Consider the following 23,580-nt stretch of genomic DNA (forward strand, 5'->3'; position numbering starts at 1 on the left):
TTAGCAAACATTGTGAAAGTTACTTTTAACATTTCAGCAAGAATCTCAAATCTGGAAGTGAAGGGAGCTCATAATAGAAAGTGGTACAGGATCCAGGTAACTTGTATACTGTATAAATGCTCATTTATCTTTTGGTGTTTTAGTTATATATTATAAAATGTTTAAATTTGTAATCTTTAGACAAAGAATTTAATCTAAAATTCAAATTTATTGTAGTTATTATGCATTAATAATAAATTACAGCTGTTATTATTTTATTTTGATTGATTTTCAGTTATTTCTTAATTTTTCAACTTTGTAAGGCCCAGTAAGGCATACCTTGTAAGTAATGGGTTAAATGCTAACTCGGGGTATTGGTATTCATAAGATTAGAATGTGCTGTTTTTGAAGGAGTTTATTTCTGGAAGAAAATTATTTTATCAGCATGTTGACTGGTTTATTATAAGTGATGAATGTAATGCTTGATCTCTGTATAGGTGACATGGGAGAGTGCAATCACAGAAGTACTGAAAACTAACCAAGAAATGTTTAATTTTCACCAAAAAAGTAGGTGTTCAAGGGATGAAAAATAATAGGTGTCTTGATTTGAATATAATATGATAAATTTGTTTTTATATTTAAAATTAGAGTATTTAAGAGATGATATGGCTTTAAGACTTAATATGCATTCAGGGTTTCTTAGTGTATTATGCAATACTTCTCCATGTGATACTGGCTAGTTTATTAGAATACATATTTATTTGTATATGTCTATGCTTTTCAAATACTAATTCAGTAAAATACTACCAAATGACTAGCCTCATAGTGTCAACCTTAAAGTTTTTATGTAGGCAAGAAAGTGTGTGTATACGCATTTATTTTAAAAGTTAAAGAAGATAATACACAATAAGAAAGGATAGTGAGAATCTTATGCAGCATATCCTTGAGATGAAATCAAATTAAATATAAATTCATGAAAGAGAGAGAAAGAAATAAAAGTATCAGTCACAATACAACCAACCAGCACCAGGACAGAAACTATAAGGTGGGTCATCATATAATGTGCTCTGATTTTTAAAGGTTCTGGCAGAAGTAATACCCATAATGTGTTTGGGGTGCATAATGTATCCAGTTTAACCTCAAATTTGGTGCCTTACATGATTAAAAGGAAAAAAAAAAAACATTGAGCAAACTTGGGTGCTTTAACCCACAATGTCTCACATTTATAACTGATGGGGAAGGTGATGGTTTGCAAGAAAAAGCAGCAGTAAGAAATAATGGAATATATTACATCAATGGGAAAGACAGGAAAACTGTCCCTGAAGTTAGCATGCCAGCCTCTAATCTGATGTTTGGACATGTGTACCAGTTTGGAGGGCTCAATTTCATGTATGATTTTTGCTATTATTTTTAACATAATGTTTAGAAACAACAGTGAGCCTGTTGGTCTACCTAGGTTGTTCTGTCTTCTAAACTGAAATACAACTATTAAATCAAAATAAGTAGATAAAACCTGAAAGCCAGTCCTTATCATTCCGTTAGTCATAAAACATTCTCTTAATTAAACTCAAATTTACTGCCTCCCCAACTTCCAAAGACATCCCATTACAAAGGCCAGCCATTTTGTTAGAAAGATAAAATTGTGTTTAAAGATGATCATATTTGTGTCTCAGAGTCCTACAATTTTCATAAATATGAAAAAATGATACATCAATGCTATCAATTCCCTTAGCAATATTAAACATTTCAATCTGACCCCCTCTAAAACTTCTTTTCAAAATAGAACAATTACAGTAACTTTAATCTGTACTCATAATCTAATCCCTATATCCCAGGCACTGTTCTTGTAACCCTCCTCTGAACATTTTCTAGCAATTCAAATCCTTCTTAAGGTAAAGAACCCAAGACTGAACATGGGACACTAAATGTGGCCTAACCAGTAACCTATTCAATAGAATTATACCAGTGTATTAAGGTATTACTATAGTAAGCTTAATCAGTATTATGTCCCATCCTCCACCCTTCCATGTTTCATTTGGATCTTCAGCGTTTCTAAAGGGATCCACACAGTAGCAGGTATTATATATGGAAGATAATGTAATTACTGCAACATTATGAAATGTTGATATGAAATGTCAATAAGTAATACCAATAATTTCCCTTACAATAAACTATAGAAATTATTTTTATTTTACATATTAAAATATTGTTTAAATCACTATTTTCAAATTTGTATAAATATTTTTATATTTATTATAAAATAATTTAAAATATTTAATTAAAGTTTTCTCCTCAAACCCATTTAAAATCAGTTTCTGTATTAAAATATTAATATTAGATATTAACCCTTTTGTGCCAGATGTCCTTTACTGTGTATGAAACAATTTTAGTGTCTTATATTCAAAATTTTGTTAAACTACTTGCACTGGTTATAAGATTAGTCAAACTGACAAATGCTGTATAGAATTGTGATAGAGAAAATAACAGGTAAATTTTAGTGAAAAAAAACATTTGAAATGTATTTATGATCTTTTGGAGATTACACATTAAGTGTGAAATTTGTGATATGAAAAGAATTTTTAATCAACTCAAAACAAATACTCAATATATTCACAGAAAAATATTTTAAGGTATTTGAAATACTTCACAAAAAATAATATGGTCTTGTATATCAAAGACATGTTTATGGAAAGACTGTTGAATTTTATTAAGAAATACATACTGTATAAAATGCTGGTAGTATAAGATATTAAAGACCAAGAGAAAAATATTGTGAGAACAATAGTTTTGTTTTTTTTGTATGTTTAACTCATAATAAATTCAAATGTGACATTTTAAATCTTATGGTTTTGTTGCACATATCTGACTGATGCAGATCTAGAAATCTGAATGATAAATTTGCATTGTAAGTATTAATAGATGTATCTTCCTTTTTTTTTCCAGCTGCTTCAACTTCTGTATCAAGATTTTGCACTCAGTGAAGGAAGAAGGAATGCACCACAACTTCCAGGTAACTTTTCTTGATGCAATTTTGTTACAGTTTAACTCTGTCCCTGTGGGTAGGTTAAAGTGTATATGTCAGTTTTAACAAAAATTTAATTATTATTTCATTATCAATTTGTAGTTGATAAATCAGATTTTAATACAAGGTTTAATTTCAAAAAGTAGTATTAAAATAAGTCCTTAATCTCTCCTTGTATTGGAATTTTGACATTTGTTCCCTAGATCTGTCCATTCTCTAATATATTTACCACACTTCTTTCAAGTACACAGGTTAATGTAAATTACTTGTTATAATATTTTTAACAGTTGGGCCAAGTTTAATTTTTATAGCCTTTCATCTTATTTGGTTACAGAGCCATCAAATAAGAAAACCAGGCTCCACTTGCCACACCCACCTCTCACATAATGTTTTTCAGAAATTGCCCATAGTTTTCTCTGATATTAAATATTATTTGTAATTGGTAGAAAGCCGAAGATTTAATCCATTAAACTACGTATGTTACATATGTTTTCTGTACAGAAGGTTGTCTATTTTGCTTCCAATTCAGACATTATTTCCACAGGAAACATACCAGTGAGCTTAGCTAAATTTTTAATGGCACTTATCTCGTAGTTAGAAAGCCAGAAAAATTATGATAGATGTTGAATATTATTTGCTATTTGTGTTTTGTTATTTTGTGTTCTTATGTTGACTATTTCATTAAATGAGTTATTTAATGTAGTAGTACCATTAGTATAAAAAACAAGGCTGGGTTTCATTGGCAATTAAGAGCAAAAAACAAAGTCAAGATCAAAGATAAAGTACTAAATTTCTTGTTTTTAATACATATTTATTTATTTATTGTTTATACAAGTAACTAAAATGTGAAAATTAGAAACTTATGAGTTAGATAAATTCTTCATGAGATATGCTATGTTTGCAAGTAGCTCATGCATTATGTCGTTCAGTACGAAATTTGAACTATTTGTTTACAAGTGATTTACAACTTGTATAGCAAGTTATTAGTTAAAAATTAATTGGAGAACCATAAAACAATAAAATTATGTAGAAACATTTAAATCTTCGACAGCCCTTAACCTATTCAGAATAGATAAATGTAGTTTCCTGTGACAATTTGAAGCCTTCCTAGAAAGAAAATAAAAGGGTGATTTAGATTTAATTTTTTTTTATGGTGGCTACATGGTCAGTGAAGTTGACTGATTTTATATAGAGTAAGGGTGGAGAAAATAACAGATAAAATACAAAGTTTTACTGGAAGAAAGTATTTACTTGTAAGGTTGTAGAGGTTACATATATGAAATTTGCAAACTTACATAAATAAAAAGTATTTTTAAACTTAACATGAAAATCACTTTGCACTGAGAATATTTGACACTTTTGGTTTCATGTATTTCCAAACAAATGATTGGTAAAAATAGTTAACTGATAAAGCTGATTTTGTTGTCTACAAAAGTCGTATGTTTATGGAAAGTTTGCCAAATTTCTTGGAGATACTCATACCACATGACAAGTTATAGTATGGAAACTGATGATTACTTTGAGGTTACAAGATTGGTGTAATCCACTGACCCAATGTGGAAGACTTAATACCAGAAAAAGGAATTATGCATTGAAAAAATTGGTACCAAAGATGAAATTTATTATTGAAGTTTGCTAAATGAAAAAAAAGTAACCTTTTCATGCTTAATGTTCAAATTCCAACCAATAACTCATTCTTTATTTGATATTAATATCTGTTTATCTGTATCTTTCACCTTTTGTTTTTGTAAAACAGGTTTGGCAAAAAAAAAAGTTTACAGTTGAACAGTACTATTTTTCATGTATACGAATGTTGGAGATAATACCATTTTTCAGTAAGAATTCTTAAGTAATTTCAGTACCTCTAGGAAATTACATTTGCACACTTATGTTGTACATGCTGCACTAAGATAGGGAAAATAAATTTACTTGTCACTCTTTTTTAGTGTTATTAAAGGAACAAATTGTTGTAATAGAAAGATGCATTTGATGATATTTAGGCAGGGTATTATATACTTTAATTTTCAAACAATGTAATTTTTTTTACCAATTTCAGTTCAGTAATTTTGCAGAGAAAGTGTGTGAAATAGGCTTAATTGTAAGTAATTGCCTAGCCAGGTCTGTAATAGTAGGAAACGGGAAATGCAGCCTGATTCTATTGTGTGTAAAACAAGAAACGTGTATTGACACTTACTGTGTACTAGTGATGAAGTAAAACATTTTCTGTTATACACACACAACATACAAATCAAAAACATTACAATGAGACTAAAAAAAATCAAAAAATTACTTTTTAATTGTCAGTTCTTGTTGCCATCATTAATGCACTAGTGGAAAATGTTTGTGGCCATAGATCCCAAACTTGTTGAGAATATTCCATCTATTATGCAAGATCCAAATACAACTAACTAGCAACTCTTTAGGATCATTTAAGGGTTAGGAGTTGATGGTTTAAAACCATAAAGTTCCAACTACTACTGCCTCTTACTGTCTTCAACTAGTTGTGGGAAGGCAGTAAACCTTAATATCAAGATATGACCTTAAAGTAGAAGAAAATATTCCCCTAAATTTCTACAATTTTTAAGTCGTGCAGCCTCCACCTTTTTATATAATAATTATAAAGTGATGTTAAACAGAACTGAAAACTCTGCCTTGATAGTTTTTGTAATTCACATCCTTCTCCCTTTCTCTTGAAAATTTGTTCATGTATAAACTAGGTGAGTTGAGACAAGCTCACTACCTGAATTTGGTCTTTCCATTCCAGTATCCTGAAGAATTACCTAAATATTTTAAGGATAATTACCTATGATTAAGAATGTCCTTGAATAATCAGCAGTCTCTGTGTTCTCTATAATGTAGTTTCCACAATTAAGTTTACTTTTTAATATAATTTCCCATTTATTATAAAAGAATATGATTTTTTTTTGTTGTGCTAGTCTTTGTAACTATTATTTTTTGATTTATTTGTGAATAATTGAACATTAAATAAGAATTACTATTGTTACAAATTGTTAAGTCTTTTTAGTTTAAATATTATAATTTATTTTAGTAATATAGATGGAACAACACTGTTAAGGTAGATAGGCCATGGATGGGAAAATCATATTCCCTTCTTTTAACAAAAAAATCAACTATATTCTCTTCCACAAAATTAATGTCCAACTAATATACATAAAAATATCACTATTATTACTTCTTTGTATCATAAGTCCCTTTGGATGTATCTGATTTGGATTAAAATTCCAATTGTTGATGGAGATTTGATCATCTTTGTAATGAAAACTATAACTATATAAATTAAACTTTAGGGCCTGTTTCAAAAATGACTTTTCTTAGAACAGATACAAGTTGGCCATATTTGAAGAGAAATTGGTACGTATAAGAACACTTGCTGTTTGCTTGTACAGTAAAACCTGTCTAAGGCAAAATCACACAACACCAAGTAAAATTTCCAGTTTAAGCAGGTTTTCTGGCTTAGACATAATGAACACCCATTTCCTTAATTATATATAATTTTTGAATAAAACATTGTACTTGCTTGGCTCAAGGGATGTAAGATCTTTGCGAATAAAGTTATTGTACTGTTTATTCTATATTTATTGGAATAAGAACAAAAAGAGACATTCAAAATATACACAAGTACACAAAATCTTAAATTTATTTGAAGAAAGTGTCCAATTTCGACTATTTCATTTTTTTAACGGGCTTTCTCATGCAGTTAAAAAAGAACACCAATTCTTTAGCCTTTTCATGAAGTTCATTTTCCCCCTTCATTTTTGCATACAATTTGATAGCGTTAATGTAGCTCAACACTTGCGAGGAATTTCTATTTCTTCAGTATCTTTTCCACTTTGTTCATCTTCTGATTCTCTTACACTGTTTACCATCTTGCAATTCTATTATAGATTTTAAATTGGTTTTTGTTAGAACATTCTTGTTGATGTTCACAAAAGTTTACGCATTCACAGAATCATCTGCATCAATCTTCTCAATCAGAGTTTGAATTTCACTAGAATTGTCATAACAAACAACTTCTCCACAATCTCAACCATTATGAAGAATAAATCTACAGTTTCAAAATCACTTTATTGTGCATCCATCTTTCACACACTTGACTGAATGAATTCAAAATGCAGTTGCATCTAACGTCAATTTCCATGGTCATTTCAGATGCTCTCTTACAGTTGTCTATGTTTGCAATAACATGCAGAAGCATCAGTTTTCTGTATTTCAATTATATACACTATAATTCCATTATCTAGTGGCTGTAGAACTGATGTTGCACATGGAGGTAGAAAGACTAAACAAACATTTGAAAGTTGAACTTTTGGGTGACAAGTTGCATTATCTAGGAAAAGTAGAATATTCCTATTTTCTTGTTCCATTGTTTTGTTTAATTTGTTAAAAAATTCCTTGAATATAGCACTTGTCAACTACACATTATTACTTGCTTTCCATTCCACAGGAAGTTGATTCTTCCTTAAATTTTTGAAACAGACCAGATTTTCACTTTTACCTATTACCCATGGTTTCTCTAGTTTTTCATCAGCAAATGTGACCTCTGGAATAATGATGGCAGAAGAAAGAACAGAATATATTTAACCAATACTTACTGTAACAAAATGTCTAAGAATTTATTAATATTTTAAAAAATTATTAATTAAATAAGAAATTAATATTTAATCAAAAACATTTTTTCTGCCTTGTGCAAGTTCTAATCCTACTTTCTGATAGATGAGGTAGGTGAAAGTTTTCTGTCCATGTTATGCAGGTTCTGCCATGTGGAGGATTTACCAGAAAATTATGAAATATTATTTGTACATTTTTGCAAATTTATTTTAAACCTTAGCAAAAAATATATCAATACCTCTCCGTTTTAGACCACCATGTGCTGTAAGCAACACTAATTTACTTAATTTGTGTTCTCAAAGTCATTTCAAATCTTCACAAGAACTTAAAAGTGGTAGTTTTTAGATTCTACCATTTATATTTGTTTATTTGCAGGCTATTGTTCTAGTAGTCATCATGACATAACTGAAGGCATGGCTACTGAAATGGCAGAGTACTTACGGTAAGATTTCTTTGTAATCTTTTTAAGAAATATTTGGAGAAAAATATTCTTTTGGTTTTGAATCTTTCATGCAGGTTTTGGTGTTAATGTAGACTGAATTTGTATCCACACTGGTAATTCCAGATGTTTGTGATTAGTGAAATTTGATATTTAATTAACAGTTTAATAAATTGTTTGCATTCACCTTATTAATTGTTCTCATATGAGACTTGAATATTTGGAATAATTGCAAGTAGTAATTATTAAAAAACTAATTTTGATTATTTTCATGATTTATTACACTGATTAAGCTGAACTACCTTGAATCAACTGAAAATAAGAAGTCATACCAGTAATATTTTGCTTAATCTGTCATTTTACATGAACTGATCATACATAACTGCCCAGCTTAACTGTGAGTATTATAATTAGATAAGGGGTGGGTGTGGCTTTATTGTTGTATACTGGGATCTGTATCAAAAACTCCATTCTTTGAATCACTTTTTGTTGATGTTGATAAGAGTTGCTGTTGGGTTAAATACTGGCTACTGTTCAACTGAGCAACAGTTCTCAATCTTATAAAAAAAACCTCAAATGTGAAAAAAAAGGCAAACAAAAGATGAATGCTCAACTTAAAGGAATCTTAAAATTGGTGGCTAAACTGGTAGCGAAACTTATAGCTTTGATAGAATTTTACAACAAATATTCATTCATTAGTTAGTCTGGCTGCATTTTGTCTTCAACTTTGGGTGTAATTGTGGGTTAACCACACCAAATCACAACCTTATTATTTGGAACAGATCTTTACTTTACAGAACAGGTAGATTCTTATAGAAACTTATAGCTTTGATAGAATTTTACAACAAATATTCATTCATTAGTTAGTCTGGCTGCATTTTGTCTTCAACTTTGGGTGTAATTGTGGGTTAACCACACCAAATCACAACCTTATTATTTGGAACAGATCTTTACTTTACAGAACAGGTAGATTCTTTAAAATATACAGTGGTAGTTTTTCTTCTCTAAAATAGAGTTAATAGCTTCCTTTATAGTAAATACCATGGAATTTTGATTAACAGATTTTGTAATCCCCTCAATGTAATAAGAAAGCCATATTAAACATCATTATGTATTCTAAGTGCTTAAGCTAATATCACATGACACTAAACTCTTTAATAAGGACAATTTCATGAAATTTAGAAATTTATGCAGAAAACATGGTAATGAGTAATTGGTAATAACTGTTACCCCATATGATTTGTTTGTTGTTGTTTTTTAACTTGAGCAAGATATTGCTAATCTAGTTTGCTTGGTTTAACCAATATTTTTGTATCTGCAACCTTATGGTTTTGTTGCTGTAAATCATCTGTCTTTAATCTGAAGAACAATACCTAAAAATGGTCCATTCTTACTTTTAGGTGATGTTGTAGTGAAAATGTTAAACCAATGCCACATATGAGTTTTTATGTAAATGCATGGAAACATTTTGGTCAAAATTGAGTAGTTTTTGTTGAATAACGTTCTACATGTGGCTTATATTTAAGGCAAATTTAACACCTAATTATAGGTTCTAAAGAATTATCAGTGTACTACAAAAATCAGTGAAAGCATGTTTTTCTATCAAATACAGTTTTCACACTTTTGTTGGAAAGAAAAAAAGGGAAGAAACTCGATCAAAATTGGAGATGTTATATCTCGAGTATTTCTTAATGTATTGTCTTAAAATTTGGTACGTGAAGCAAGAGTCCAGTAGAGCACATCCACTGAAACTATATAATAGTTTGTGTTATCACAGTTTAACATACAGAAGGTGGAAAATCCCTAAACTATCATCTTCTGTTAACAGTATATGGTGTCATCTAGCAGCTTGTTTTTTTTTTTTGGCTGCACAACACACTACCACAGGTCATGATTAAGAATGTTTGACCTTTTCATTTTACCCATATGACACCTAAGATTTATTCAGGTTGATAGTACAGAAAAGTAACCCTTATATGGCATTTTATTATAGCCTATGGTTTTTGTCATAATTTTGTAATTTATTTATTAAAGGAGGCATTAGGACCTCATTCTTGGCCTTATTCATAATAATAATTTAATTTAAACTTAACTAGAATTTTCTAGAAGAGCTTATTCTTGGTACTATAATTAGACATCAGTTCTAGAGATCTTGATTGCAAAATTATATATGGAGTTGATCAGTTTTGTAGATAAAATAATTTAGTTGATTGAGCTTAGGTAAAATTGTACAAACTATTTGAATAAATTATTGCGATGTATATGTAGTACTTCCTGAGGTAGTATAGTAGACATGAGCCTAACCAAGTATATATAAGCACTGAGAAGAAGTAAAGTACTTTATTATTGTGTTTCTGGACAAGATCTGCATATCTTTCACCAAATAATTTAACTGAACCTGCAATAAAGGTTTGTTACAACAAATACTGTTATGATCAATCTGCTTATGGTAGTATGCATATTAGCTGTTTTAATACATCAGGTAGTAGATTGTGTGTTGTCTGTTATACTTAAGATGCTAATTTCTATAACATAAGATAATGTTTTAACCCTATTTAGTGGAGTGGAACTGTGTCTGAAACACAAACACTTCAAATGTATATCTTGATAACCATTGAATATTTTAACTTAAGATTTTTTAAATTTAAAAGTCATTTAGAATAATAATAAAAGAGCCTCTATGTGTATAACTGCCATATCTCTAAAAAGGAGATAATCTAAAGACCTGAAATGTTGAGTGTGAACTAAAGGGGTTCTGAGGGTGTGCACTTGGGTATTATTTTTTAGATTTGACTCAAAAACTGTAGACCTTAACCCTTTCTCCCTGGGTTTACTTTAATACACATGACAAAGTTTTAGTATCTTGCATTCAAATGTCAATAAACTACTTTGTTACACCAATTAGTATAGCATAAAATCTTAGCTAATAATACCTATTTTAATAGCACACAAGTTTTAAGTTCCTAATTCAACAAGGAAATATTTTTAAAAATCCTATATTTCTATTGGTATGACACTCATGACATATCTTCTCTAAGCATTTTGTCTTTTGTATTTTTTCCACCACTATTTGAAAGAGCAAAAAATTAAATATACATTACTCACCATAGAATCATTATTTCTCATATCAACCATAACTTTTTTAGCCTTCAGTTTTGTTTGGTTCCGGAGCTATTAATACAAAATCAGACCGTTCCCACCACACGTACCTGTTTCATTTTATCTTTCAGGATACGTTAATAATTCTGTTTTACATTTAATTATATACATATAACCAATAGAAAGTCAAGGTTTTCATCTGTCAGTTGATGTATTGCACAGCATGTTTTGAACAGATAATACTCTTTCACTCAGAGTACAAACAACATTCCAATGAGAAACTTAACAGCTAGCTTGGATGAATTTCTAACAGCTCTTATGGCATAGTTAGAAAACCAAAACATTTGTGAGAGTTAGGGAAATTGTCTTATTTTTGCTAGTTATTAGTCTATGTTCTGCATTATTTAATTAAATAAAAAAAGTTAGTGCATTAAAACTATTAGCATAATAAAGTGTCATTAGCAATTGACAGCAAGGAAGTAAGTGTTTTGGGTAAGTACTGTATTTCTTGTTTTTTCATGTTTATTCTTTATTTGCTATTACAAAATAAACTAAAATATAAAAATGGGGATCTGTTTGGGTTAGTTAAGATAAGATTAGGTGACAATAACTAAATAATGTTTTATGAGGTATGCATACAAGCAGCACTTGGGTAATGAAATTTGATAGTGTGAATGAGCTGCACAAGCCCCAAGTGATTTACAATTTATAGTGGTGTGAATAACAGATAGACATGATTCAAAGGGCAATAAAATATAATTTTAAATTGATGTAACCTGTTACAAACTTAAAGCTACTTAGGATAAATGAATGTAGTTTCATGTTACAATTTGAATCATTGGAGAAAGTAAAAAGGGTAATTTAGATTTATTTCTTTTGTTGTTTGTTTCAAGGTTGATTGAATTGACCACTCCTGTTTTGAATTAGGGTAAAGAAAATAACAGATAAAATATAGTTTTACTGGAAAAAAAACAACAACATTTGAAATGTAGTTAAGAAGTTTTAGGAATTACACAAAGGAAATTTGAGATGAGGAAAAGTATTTCTAATGTTAACATGAAATCTACTTTGCAGAAAGACTATTCAAAACAAATACTTGGTATATTCATTTACAAATTATGTTTCAGTTTCTTAAAAATACTTCACTAAAAATATGGTTTTTGTATGTCAACAACAAGTAACATTAACTGAAAGACTGACAAATTTTGTGGAGATGTATGTTTTACTGAAAGTTAGAAATATTGAATGTATAAAAACTAAAGTACAAAAAAGTCACATGGTCAGATTGACCAAGCCCATATTGAGAGAGTTAAGTCCCGTAATTTTGTTTTATCAAGGTCTGTAAAAAAGTATCTTTTTACTTTTTTTCCAATTCTCACTCGCTGAATGAACATTATTTGGAGGTTTTCTGCCAAAAACTCTTTCAATACAAATATGGGATGCAAAGTACAAATTTAAGAATAAAAATGATAGTTGCATTGAACTAAGTGTAGGAAACAGCAACAAATAACAGTAAGAATCATAAATCAGAGAATATTTGAAAACCGAGAGAATGAAAATAATTCACATTAAAACAAAGGAAAATAAAATGAATCTGAGAAGTGAAACTAAAACTATTTGCTTTAAAAAGAGTTGGATTGAATTACGTTTGGGAAATGACAACAGACAATGCAGTTAAAAACATGGGACATTGGGTTGATTATAGAAGTAATTAAGATAATGGAAATGCTTGACTGATACATTGAGCTGTGAATTGTGAGGTGATCTTAGAATCACACAGTGGATCATGGATATTTAGTAATAAAACAAAAACTCCATAACTTTACTATGTGGTAAAGTAACATGCCTGTAACAGTATCCAAAAGCCAAATTTTGTATGTGCACATTAGGAAAATTAAATCATAGCACATACAAATCCACTGTTTAGAAAGAGATTTTGTAATGTGTTAATTTCATCATCATCTATTATTTCTAGAGTAGGAACTGTATTAGTTTTTGTGTTATTCAGTCAACTTGGGATTGGATGTCCACTCGTTTCTTTATCATTCAATAAACCTTAAGTGGTATCAGAGCCATTTTCTATATCATGTACTATAAATGGAGCACAAACTTTCCTTCCAATACATAACTCTGGTATAGAACTACATTTTTCTTTACAACGTAATCAATCAAATGTTGTGGTAAAATGTGCATTAGGAAATGTAACATTAAATAATTTAGTTGTAGAATGTACGCTAGTTGCTTTAACATCATGTTTTAGAAAGTGCATCGCGTAATGTAACAAGCTGTAATTGTGTAAATTGTCACTTAGTATTACTACTACTGTTACCAGAAATACCTGCCTTTTGGGCAGGTATAACTACTAGTTCCCTTGGAAGGCTGTTGGGCCTGTGACCTTTTCTGGAATTGTTTGATAGTTTTACAATAATGTACACATTCATTATTCATTTAATAAGGTTCACTATCCATGTGAAAAAGGATTATTGAAATTTTAGTTTAAAAAAGAGCTATCACAGTGTTACATCACAGATAAAAACAATTTAGGTTTTTGAGTGTTTTATATTTGACTTTTTGTAATTTTTATTTGTTAAAGTTGAAACATTATTTTTGTGGAATTTTCAATTGTTTAGTTTATTGCCCAGCTATGAAAATACTACCTAGTTATCAAAATATCACCTAGTTATGATTGGTGATGGTCAGTATGGTAGTTTCCATACATCGTAAGCTTCATTATAATAAAATGTTTGTATATTCAGTAGCCATAAGGGAAGTTTTGTATCTCCTTCCAAATACAATGTTATGCCATTTTAATAGTCAGTACTCTTTATTAGATTCTGAAATAAACAATAATTACTGGCACTTTAACTGGCATGTGTGAAATTTCTTTAGAAAATGAAAGTAGGTATGAAAAATATCTTTTGGTTAGAAAGTAAAAATCTTGTTAACCTAGCTGTAGTGAAAAAGATTAAAATTAAGAGTTCTTTAATGAATTCAAAGTATTTTATATCTTATTAAAAACTTTATTTCAGGCAAGTGGTTTTTAATATGCCCCATGTACTACTGGAGAGTGACTTCATGACAAGCTTCTTTCAACCTTCTACAAACAGCATTCAGCCCAATTCTCAGGTATCAGATCAAGTTTCTGGCAACTTCAGGGGACAGACAAATAGTCATGACACTTCTCGTCTGAGATCATTTACGGTGTACAATTCTCATATGATAGATAGCCCTTCTCATAACAGTACGAGTGGTCGACTCTGCAGTCCTTCATCAGCTAACTCTAACTCTCAGCAACAGAAGCATTTAGGCCCTGATGAAAACAAGTGTGTTCTTTTGTCTTTTAATAGTATATGAAACTTAGGTTTTGTTTTTTTACTAGTTTAGTTTGTATCTTTTTTAGATTTACATGCTTGCCAGATATTTATGTAGAATCATCAGGTTTTCAATTTTGATCTTAGGAGGTACAACCAACACTTGTAGGCTCATGTTCATTAACTAAATTATTTTATGTAAAATGTGTGATTATAATGTAAACTATATAATTATCAAGTAGATTAAAAATGAATGTCTTTTTATTTTTACTATTTATTTTATTTTTGTTAAAGTTACTTGTAGCAGTGAAATTTTAATCAGCCTAGTGAAAATTAGCATGTTTTAATTGTTATATGGTCCTAAACTTACAATCACTAATTTGTTTTTTGTTTTCTTTAAACTTTCTAGTGTTTGTTAAACATTAATATATTTCATTTTTAGAATGTACTTTACTACATACAGAATGTATTTAATAAAAATTAGATGCAAGTTCTTGGTAATAATAAATCTGTTTCTAATGTGGTTACACAGGACATAATTTTTTGTTTTTGTCACAAACACTGAAAGCAGAAATTTTCAAATACTGCTAAAATTAATTGATATTGTGGTAAAAAACAAACCCATGTAAACTATTATAAATACTCTTTAAGATTAAGACTTCTGAAATTTGTTTACTCAAACCTTGCAGTCACTGTGTGTGTGTATTGCTACACAAATTGTGTTTTTTCAAATGTGATTTTGAATTGTTACTTGTTGTTCTTACTGGTACATGTATCGTAAAGTAATGTATATGTTATACAAGCAACAGTATTTTACTATTTTTTATTCATAACAAGTAAATGCTATTTTTGACCTTGTAATTTTAGCCAGTTTTGTATGAGATTAGTTAACTTTCTAAAAAATTTTGACTGAAGCAGTTATTCTAAACTTTTGATTCTACAGATGTGTGAATGATAAAAAAAGTATGAATTGTGGAATACTGACCTATGAAGTTATCTACAGTACAAAGTAACACATAATTAACACTGTGAAGATGGGTGCACTTTACTGTGCATGCTGTGAGGTTTTGCTCAGTTATATTCAAAACTTAATATAATTTAAGATGCATATTTGAAAGATTTAATATTTTTTTAAATATTAAACCATCTTCTCCTCAATTCATGGGGGTTAACAAGTGCACCATTCTAGAGATGGCTAATGTGTTTCAGTCCATGATATTCTAATATTGGGTAGACATGTCCATGGACATGCGTTTCTGTGAAAAATAAAAATGCTAAAAGACAGGAATGGAAAATAAAACATTGAACTCATTTATATGTGAAAATATAAAAATATGAAATTAAGAATATAACGACAAAATGTTTCAAGATTACTTGATGAAAATTAAAAGGTAAGAACACATTTTACTTTTAAGCATTTCGTTACACCAGACACTGATTGAGAAAAGCTAGAGTTAGTGACATGTTAGAGAAAATATATAAACATTTACCTTAAAACAACTTATGCTATTTGTTTAGAAGGTTTTAGCCATTATGCACAGGAAATTGTAAAACTAAAATGTAAAAAGTATTTTTATACTTATCATGAAAATCACCTTCCATTCAAACTATTCAGAGACTGAGTGTAAACAACTATATCAAATAAATACATTTTAATGGAAGTGTGTGTTAATAATTATCTCATTCTTGGTGACAAAATATTTACCTTTAACAAAGTTTTACCAATTTTTATAAAAATCTATTAACACAAAATTCAGTTACCATAAATATTGTTGCACTGTGCATCATTCTCCATGCTGCCCCATCTCCATAAGGTTAATAGAACTCAGAAACTTGTTAGATTTCTCAAGGCAATATCTTAGATTAACTAAACCTAGTGTAAGAGCTTACAATCTTTTTCTTCTACATATATAACTTTCAGAACTCACAACCAGTCACAACACCCAGGACAGTCATCCCCCACACCTTCTCCTCTTTCATCCCCAAAGTCATCCCCATATGTGTCTCCACCTCATTCTGGTACCAGCTCCAGATCTGCATCACCATGGACATCTCGAATCTCCTTGGCAACTGATCGGGGCTCATCATCCACTAGCATTGATTCAAGTGATATATCATCTTTAGAACATTTGCTTAAAAAAGAGGGATTACGAAAGTATGTTCAAAATCTTCATGGCTACACAATAGAAAAGGTTAGTGTCTGTGACAACATAGTGTTTTTCACATTTTCTAAATATGTCCTTACTTATCTGGTTGTTTCTCAAGTTTATACATTTATGTTAGGTTGTCTTTCATTCTATATAATACATTCTTTTTAGCCTGCTTACTTAGGGTTTGCACAATCATTATAGAAAAGAAGTTAAATAATTATATTGAAAACAAGGTATTAAGTAGAATTTTTACACAGAGCTAGTATAAGTAATTTTTTTGCAGCGTGCCTTCATCAATAGTTAAATCTTATGATTTTATGATTAAAGGTATGAATGTGAAGGCTGTCAGCCTGAGCATATTATTTTATTATATTTAGATTTTAATGAGAAATATCATTAAATACATAGAGATTTGAGTGGTAAAATTTTCTGACTGTACATCTGTGTAACTGGATTAGAAGGAAGTGGATGATATTATTGAGACATTTATACAATACTGTTAAGTAATATTTACATAAACTAATGTGTATACCAATTATAGAATTATTGAGATGGGATCTTTAATACAATACACACAAACTTACAGTGGCTTTTTTTGCTTTTCATACCATTTCAAACACACAGAGTTTCTTGTATTTCAATGAAGTTTTAATACAACAAGAACAAAAAGGTACAGTGATCGTGTTCAATTTCAGTTTTACTAATGAATGATATTTATTTGCAGTTTAGAATTCTCAGGAATTTGCTGTGTGATACAGAAATACTTTTATATAGAAACATTGTGTAATAGTAGATATGTAGGTTTTTAAAACTGTTTTGTTGTGTAGCTGCAGACATTGAATGAACATGACCTGAGAAGTTTTGGCCTAACCATGGGTGCAGCTCGTAAACTGAAGAAAGCTCTTGATGGTTTCAGGTAAAGATTCTATTTCTTTTCTCCTTCTTTCTTCTGAACTTTAAGTTGTTTAACATGTTTCAACACTTCTAAGGACATTGAGTATTTGTACTTTCACTTTAGTTTAGTTTATTTAAGAGTGGCTGAACTGTTAGCAGCATACCCAGACTTGGTTTGTAGCTCATTGATGCACTGTAAGTGAGTTGAAAATCCACTGTTTTGGTCACATGGCAGTTGGTGTTAGGTCTAGTCTGTCAACTTGGCTTTGCACAAAAACCTGAAACTTTTTTATTTTTACCTAAAATATGATTATTGCTATTACTTCATTTTTGCTCTTCATATTTCTGTGTGTTTGTCACTAAGTATTCATTCAGAAGTTAAAGACTGAAAAAAAATTCCACTTATAGAACTTTGTTTATGAACTAATTATGCTAATTTTCTTCATGTGCATTGTTTTGAAGATGGAAAATAAGTTGTACTATAATCCATCATGTGTCATTTGTCCTTAGTTTTGTCTCTGTCAGTGTTACCTTTTACACAAATTGGAAGCTGAATGTTATAATTAATGTAATTAGTTCATTTCTATTAACCAATTTTTAAACACTATAGTAAGCAGTATTTTTTATGAAGTTTTAAAATTACACACATTTAAATATATATATAATGATTTTCAAAGTGCACTCATAACAAAACTATTGTATAATTGTTTGAATACCTTTAATATATTCTTGCCTTGTGTAGTTTGTTTTATGTTGTTAGAAGTTTCATTAGATCTAACAGAATATTTCTTCAAAATTTTAAATGGTTGACTCTCTTTTTCTTTTGAATGCAAGATACAAATAACATTTTCATGCTTCAATTACAGATGTCCCCCAGAGGCACAGCAGTATATCTGTGGACTCACACTGCTAAAAACTGGGTTTTGATACCCATGGTGAGCAGAGCACAGATAGCCAGTTGTGTAGCTTTGTATTTAATTCAGAAACAACAATTACAGACAAATTTACCAATTATCTATAAGTGGCCATTGCCATTTTCTTTTTACCTAGATTTTTTACTTACATTTAGCTAAATGTGATTCATCAAATCTAAACCTCTCATTCCCTTGCTATAAAGATGAATCAGAGTAAGATATTTTATTTCTGGCATGTTTCCTTCTCTAACTCACCTTTAAGTTGTGAGAAGTGGCTCATGTGTAAATATATTACTAGCAATATTTACAACGTAATTGTCATCCCCCCCCCACACACACACACACTGCTGTTCCAGTACAAAGTACAAGTGACAATCATGTTTCTTGTTAATGTGTCCTCCTCCTGTTCCAATGTCATGGATAATTCCAATTGATATTATATACTTTATGCTATTTTATACAACATTGTGTACTGCAGCACAGTATATTTTATGTTGAAGAAATCCTTTATGAATGTTTTTTACAAAGTAACATAATTTGCAGATATTGTATTTTGGTAAATACTAATATTTAATTTTATATGGTAAGCAGTAAAAAAGTTACAACTTTATAAACAACAAAAAATTGGTTTTAAGTTAACTAAATATGACAAAAAGTGATTTTTAAGTTGTTTAACCCTTGTAGATTGAAATGCATGTGATAAAAGTTTTAATTTTACAATGTTTCCTTATCAGAATTGTAGGTGGTTAAAGGTTAACACTTTATACAGACATACTATAAGTTTCATGGTTTGATATTTAAGACTTTGCAAATAGGTTTTTTAATGCTTAACTACACTGTGTCAAATTGTAGTGGTTTATGAAATGTAAAACGGGTTGCTTACTTTTGTACCTTTATCCATTAATTTACACTTTTTCATGCAATATCAATTTTTATGTTTACTATACTATTTGAATTGTGGAATGTAACTATGAGGTGACTTACCAAATATGCCACCATGAACTCCCTAATGTTTTTGCTTTGGGCAAAGTACTAAGTATTAAATCTTTAGTCCAAACTGATTTTTTGTGCCATTTTATAATCACATGTTTTACAAACATCTGTGTCAAGCCTGTGGGGTATTGAACTCAGCTTGCTGTGACTTGGCCAATAAGAACCTGAAAAGTAACTGTTTCACAACTTGCTCCCCCTGTCATAAACTTTACTGAATGATTGTCACCATGAAATAATAGTGAGAAAGTGTATGTTTTATAACTGTGTGTTATGCTGGCACATAACCTGACTGGTCTACCAGTATTAAACTAATCATGCTATATTTTTTTAATTGCAGTAATTGGATGTTCTAATTTTTCATACCATATACTAAGGAAAATTTAAAGTCTAGTATGTTAATATTGCTGTATATATGTACTTTATCTTATTATGCTTCTGAAAATGTAATCTTGAGGGCTGTTGTACATTTATTATGATAATTTATTTTGGAAGTTACCACAGTTTTTTTTGTTTCAGGTCTGTTTCTTTACCAAATGGTATCGTTAATCACTCTTATAACATCTCTGTGACAAACAATCATCAGTGCTCACATGATGCTCCAACAGGACCATCATTTTCACTCCCTAATAGTGACAGTTCTTCTCCCTTGTGCTCTGTGGATTCCAGTCCATCACCTAGTCCTCCTTCTCTAGAGGGATGCATACTTCGAAGTCCTGCCAGCTCAAGTTCTGAAGAAAGTCTTCCTGGTAAAGGTTAGTAGAAGTCATTTGTCAAGTGAACTAAAAAATACTGAAATTACTTTAGTAAAGCAAGTAACATTTTCATATGTAAAACAAACAAAATACGGTTCTCTGTTATTAAAGCAGCTCAACTAGCTGCATCTGTTATACATGTATGCTCATGACAAATTATGTGTTAAATTATTGGTTTTCATCCTGTAGTAGGTATAGCTCTGAGAGTGTGTGAGATCCTTTGAAAGATATCATGGAGAAAATAAACCTAACACATCAAAATTGGGAGGGAAACTTTAGTGAATAACCAATGCATTCCACTAGATATCACTCAGTGTTAAGTCACCCTTAAGTAGTTTCTTGTGCTTATCTCTGTATTGATATAAATGAATGTTCTTTCTATCTATCTCTCTTTTTTGTGTAAATATACACATGGAGTACTTCACACACTTAAAGGTCTAATTAAAGATATGTGGAATCAAAGGGTGGGATTACTGTTGTATTAAACTGTTTAAAAGTACATGTAGACCCACTAACCAAATTATTAGAAGCACCTCCCTATAGACTAGATTTCTTCTCACTTTGTGTTTAGATAAAGTGTTTGCATGCTAGAAATAAAAGAACCTGGGTTCTATATAGAACCCCTTGGTGTGGATTTTATTCCTGTACATGGTGAGGAGACCTTCCAGGGAGGGTATTGTTTTTTCAGTTTACCTCCTCTGGGATCTAAACATCCACCCACGTGTTTGTCATGTGTGGTGACCTGTGAAGGGGATTAGAGGATCCTGATGATTGAGGGGTCCAACCCTAACACACCACTTTGGCCTTGAATTTCTGTAGATGGGCAGCCTCGAGGTGGCTCTCCATTGGGTCAGTTGGCTGGTCCACTTGGGCTAGAGTCAACCAAGTACCAGTGTTGGATGTTCTCAGCAGGTATTGTGGACATTGTATCTGATGCTGGTGTTTGGGTATAGTGCTTACAAAACCCTGGAATTGCTGCAGTGTCCTTGTTTGGCATTGTAGTGCATCCCATCATAGGGCTTCATGGTGGGTGTGGTCAGTTGGCACTGACATATTCCTGTTTTTATTATGAATCATCCAAATGATTGAAAAAACAGTCCATAAGTAAATGACCACGTCTTGAAGATTCTGAGCAGCAATCTTCAACATCTGTAACACCTGTTGTACCTCATTTTCTTATACTACATTCACTTTCAGACAAACCTTTAGGGCAGATGTCTCTCTTTTTCATTCAGAAGGGACTAGAGGTACTTGCTGGCTCTCCAAAGTTAGTAAAGAAGCTTCGATCTGGTGATGTATTGGTGGAAACATCCACATCTCAACACAGTGAACTCCTCTTGCATTCAAAGCCAATTGGAGGATATACCTATTGAGGTTGCACCTCATGCAACTTTGAATTCATCTCGAGGAGTTATTGTTGAGAGGGATTTGAAGAACATCCCTGAGTTGGAGATTCTCACTGGTTTCTCCACTCAAGGAGTTTCTGCAGTGAGGCGTATCTCCACTCGCAAAGATGGAATTAGGATGTCAACCAGTGTCCTCATTTTGACATTTACATTATCACGTCCACCTGCCACCATTAAGGCAGGTTATCTTAATTCCAGAGTACCGCCAAACAAGCCAAACCCTTTCAAATGTTTCCAATGTCAGCAGTTTGGTCACTCGAAGAAATTATGTCGTGGTCCCTATGTGTGTGCTTGTTGCAGTGGCAAGGACCACGATGCCTACAATTGTGAAACGGTTCCTCATTGATTCAATTGCAATAGCTATCACCTCTCCTACTTTCGTCCTTGCCCTAAGTGATTGGAAGAAGAGATGCAGCATTTGAAAATGATTCATAACATCACTTACCCTGAGGCTTGAAAGTTGTTGTCCACCACTTCATCTCGGACGTATGCTGCTGCACTTCATTCCACTACTACAGTGGGAATGCAGACAGACCTCTCTGTGCCTTCAAAAGAATAGTTCTCAAACCAAATGAAAAGTATTTTGTCCTCCATTGTTAAAAAGTTGAATCAACTTCAACACCAATCTCTATCCCTAACATACATTCCAGCAAATCCCAAGATCCACTTCCTTGGGTTCCAGGTACAGACATTTTCTCGGGTACATCTTCTCCCACCCCAAGATGCAAAACGATTATTCTTTCACATTGTCAGTCATTAGAATCCTCTTTTAACAGCAAAGACCTGCTCAGCTGACCCAGGACAGGATACGTGGAGGTTGATAGACCTCTCTCGAATAAAGACAGTAAAGGAAAAAGATGTGGTTGTAAACAGAAGGGTTCTCCACTCAATTCACCTACACATAAATAAAAATGGCCACCTTGATACAATGGAACTGTCAAGGTTTACGTTCTAATTTCGATGACATCAAAACACGGATTGCTTTCTACCATCCTGTACGTCTTTCCTTACAGGAAACGTTTCTGAAATCTGCTGATAGAGTCACCTTTCAGCAGTTTTCTTTGTACAGGAATGACAGACTGTGTGATGGATGAGTGATGGAGTGGTATTGTTGGTTCATCAACATGTGCCCACCCTGTCTTTGCCACTCAGCATACTCTTGGAGACCATAGCCATCTGTGTTTCCTTGGGTCGTACCATCACTGTTTGTTCTTTCTACTTGTCTCCTGGAGACACCTATGATCAATCAAACCTTGATGCCATCATTGAACAGTTGTTGTTTCCCTTTTTAATTCTGGGGGACTTTACTGGACATCACCCCCTCTGGAGAAATGCTGATATTGATAGGCAATGTTGCTCCATAGAGCCTATACTCTCTGATCACAGCCCTTCTCTTTTCAGTACTGGTTCTTCTACTTATTTTCATGAACCTAGTCAGTCCTTTACATTGATCTCTCAGTTTGCTCCCCTTTGCTATTCTCCCATTTTTCATGGAGGGTTGATAATAATCCACAAGGCAGTGATCATTTTCTTGTAATTTTGAGAGAGACTGGATGTGGCCAATGCCACTAGACCCACATGCCCCAGTGGAAGCTGGATCAAGTAAACTGGCCCTCTTTCACTGCTCTTGCAAAACTTGATCGTACCATTGTCTGTAAGCCACCAATAGATGACTGTGTAACAGGAGAAAGTGATTGTGTTATACAAGCAGCTGCTCAATGTATTTCTAAAACCTCAACACATTTTACACGATATTCTTTTCCGTGGTGGAATCCTGCCTACTACATGGCACGGAAGACTCAAAAACAGGTCTGGGATACTTTTCATTGGTATCCCACACTGCATCGCTTCCCAGCAGTCCCGTGCACATGCTTGGTGGGTATGACGTCAAAGCTAGAAAGAATTTTGGATTAAGTTCACAATCAGCATCTCTTCTTTCACCAGTTCCAAAGTCATATGGGACAAGATTTGAAAGGTCAGTGGGCAGTATAA

At 31.5% G+C, this 23,580-nt stretch overlaps 1 protein-coding gene across 1 annotated transcript in view; it reads left to right on the forward strand.

The window, feature by feature from the left end:
* The window catches only part of LOC143240679 (uncharacterized), a 46,855-nt gene that overhangs the window by 14,343 nt on the left and 8,932 nt on the right, over positions 1-23,580 (forward strand). The window contains exons 3-10 of the mRNA XM_076483505.1: positions 38-96; positions 477-545; positions 2,923-2,989; positions 8,006-8,072; positions 14,198-14,491; positions 16,401-16,671; positions 17,457-17,545; positions 19,947-20,182. Of these exons, the coding sequence (XP_076339620.1) occupies positions 38-96; positions 477-545; positions 2,923-2,989; positions 8,006-8,072; positions 14,198-14,491; positions 16,401-16,671; positions 17,457-17,545; positions 19,947-20,182 (1,152 nt within the window). The remainder of the gene's footprint in view (positions 1-37; positions 97-476; positions 546-2,922; positions 2,990-8,005; positions 8,073-14,197; positions 14,492-16,400; positions 16,672-17,456; positions 17,546-19,946; positions 20,183-23,580) is intronic.

This window comes from Tachypleus tridentatus, chromosome 13 (assembly GCF_004210375.1).
Source record: "Tachypleus tridentatus isolate NWPU-2018 chromosome 13, ASM421037v1, whole genome shotgun sequence".
NCBI lineage: Eukaryota > Metazoa > Arthropoda > Merostomata > Xiphosura > Limulidae > Tachypleus > Tachypleus tridentatus.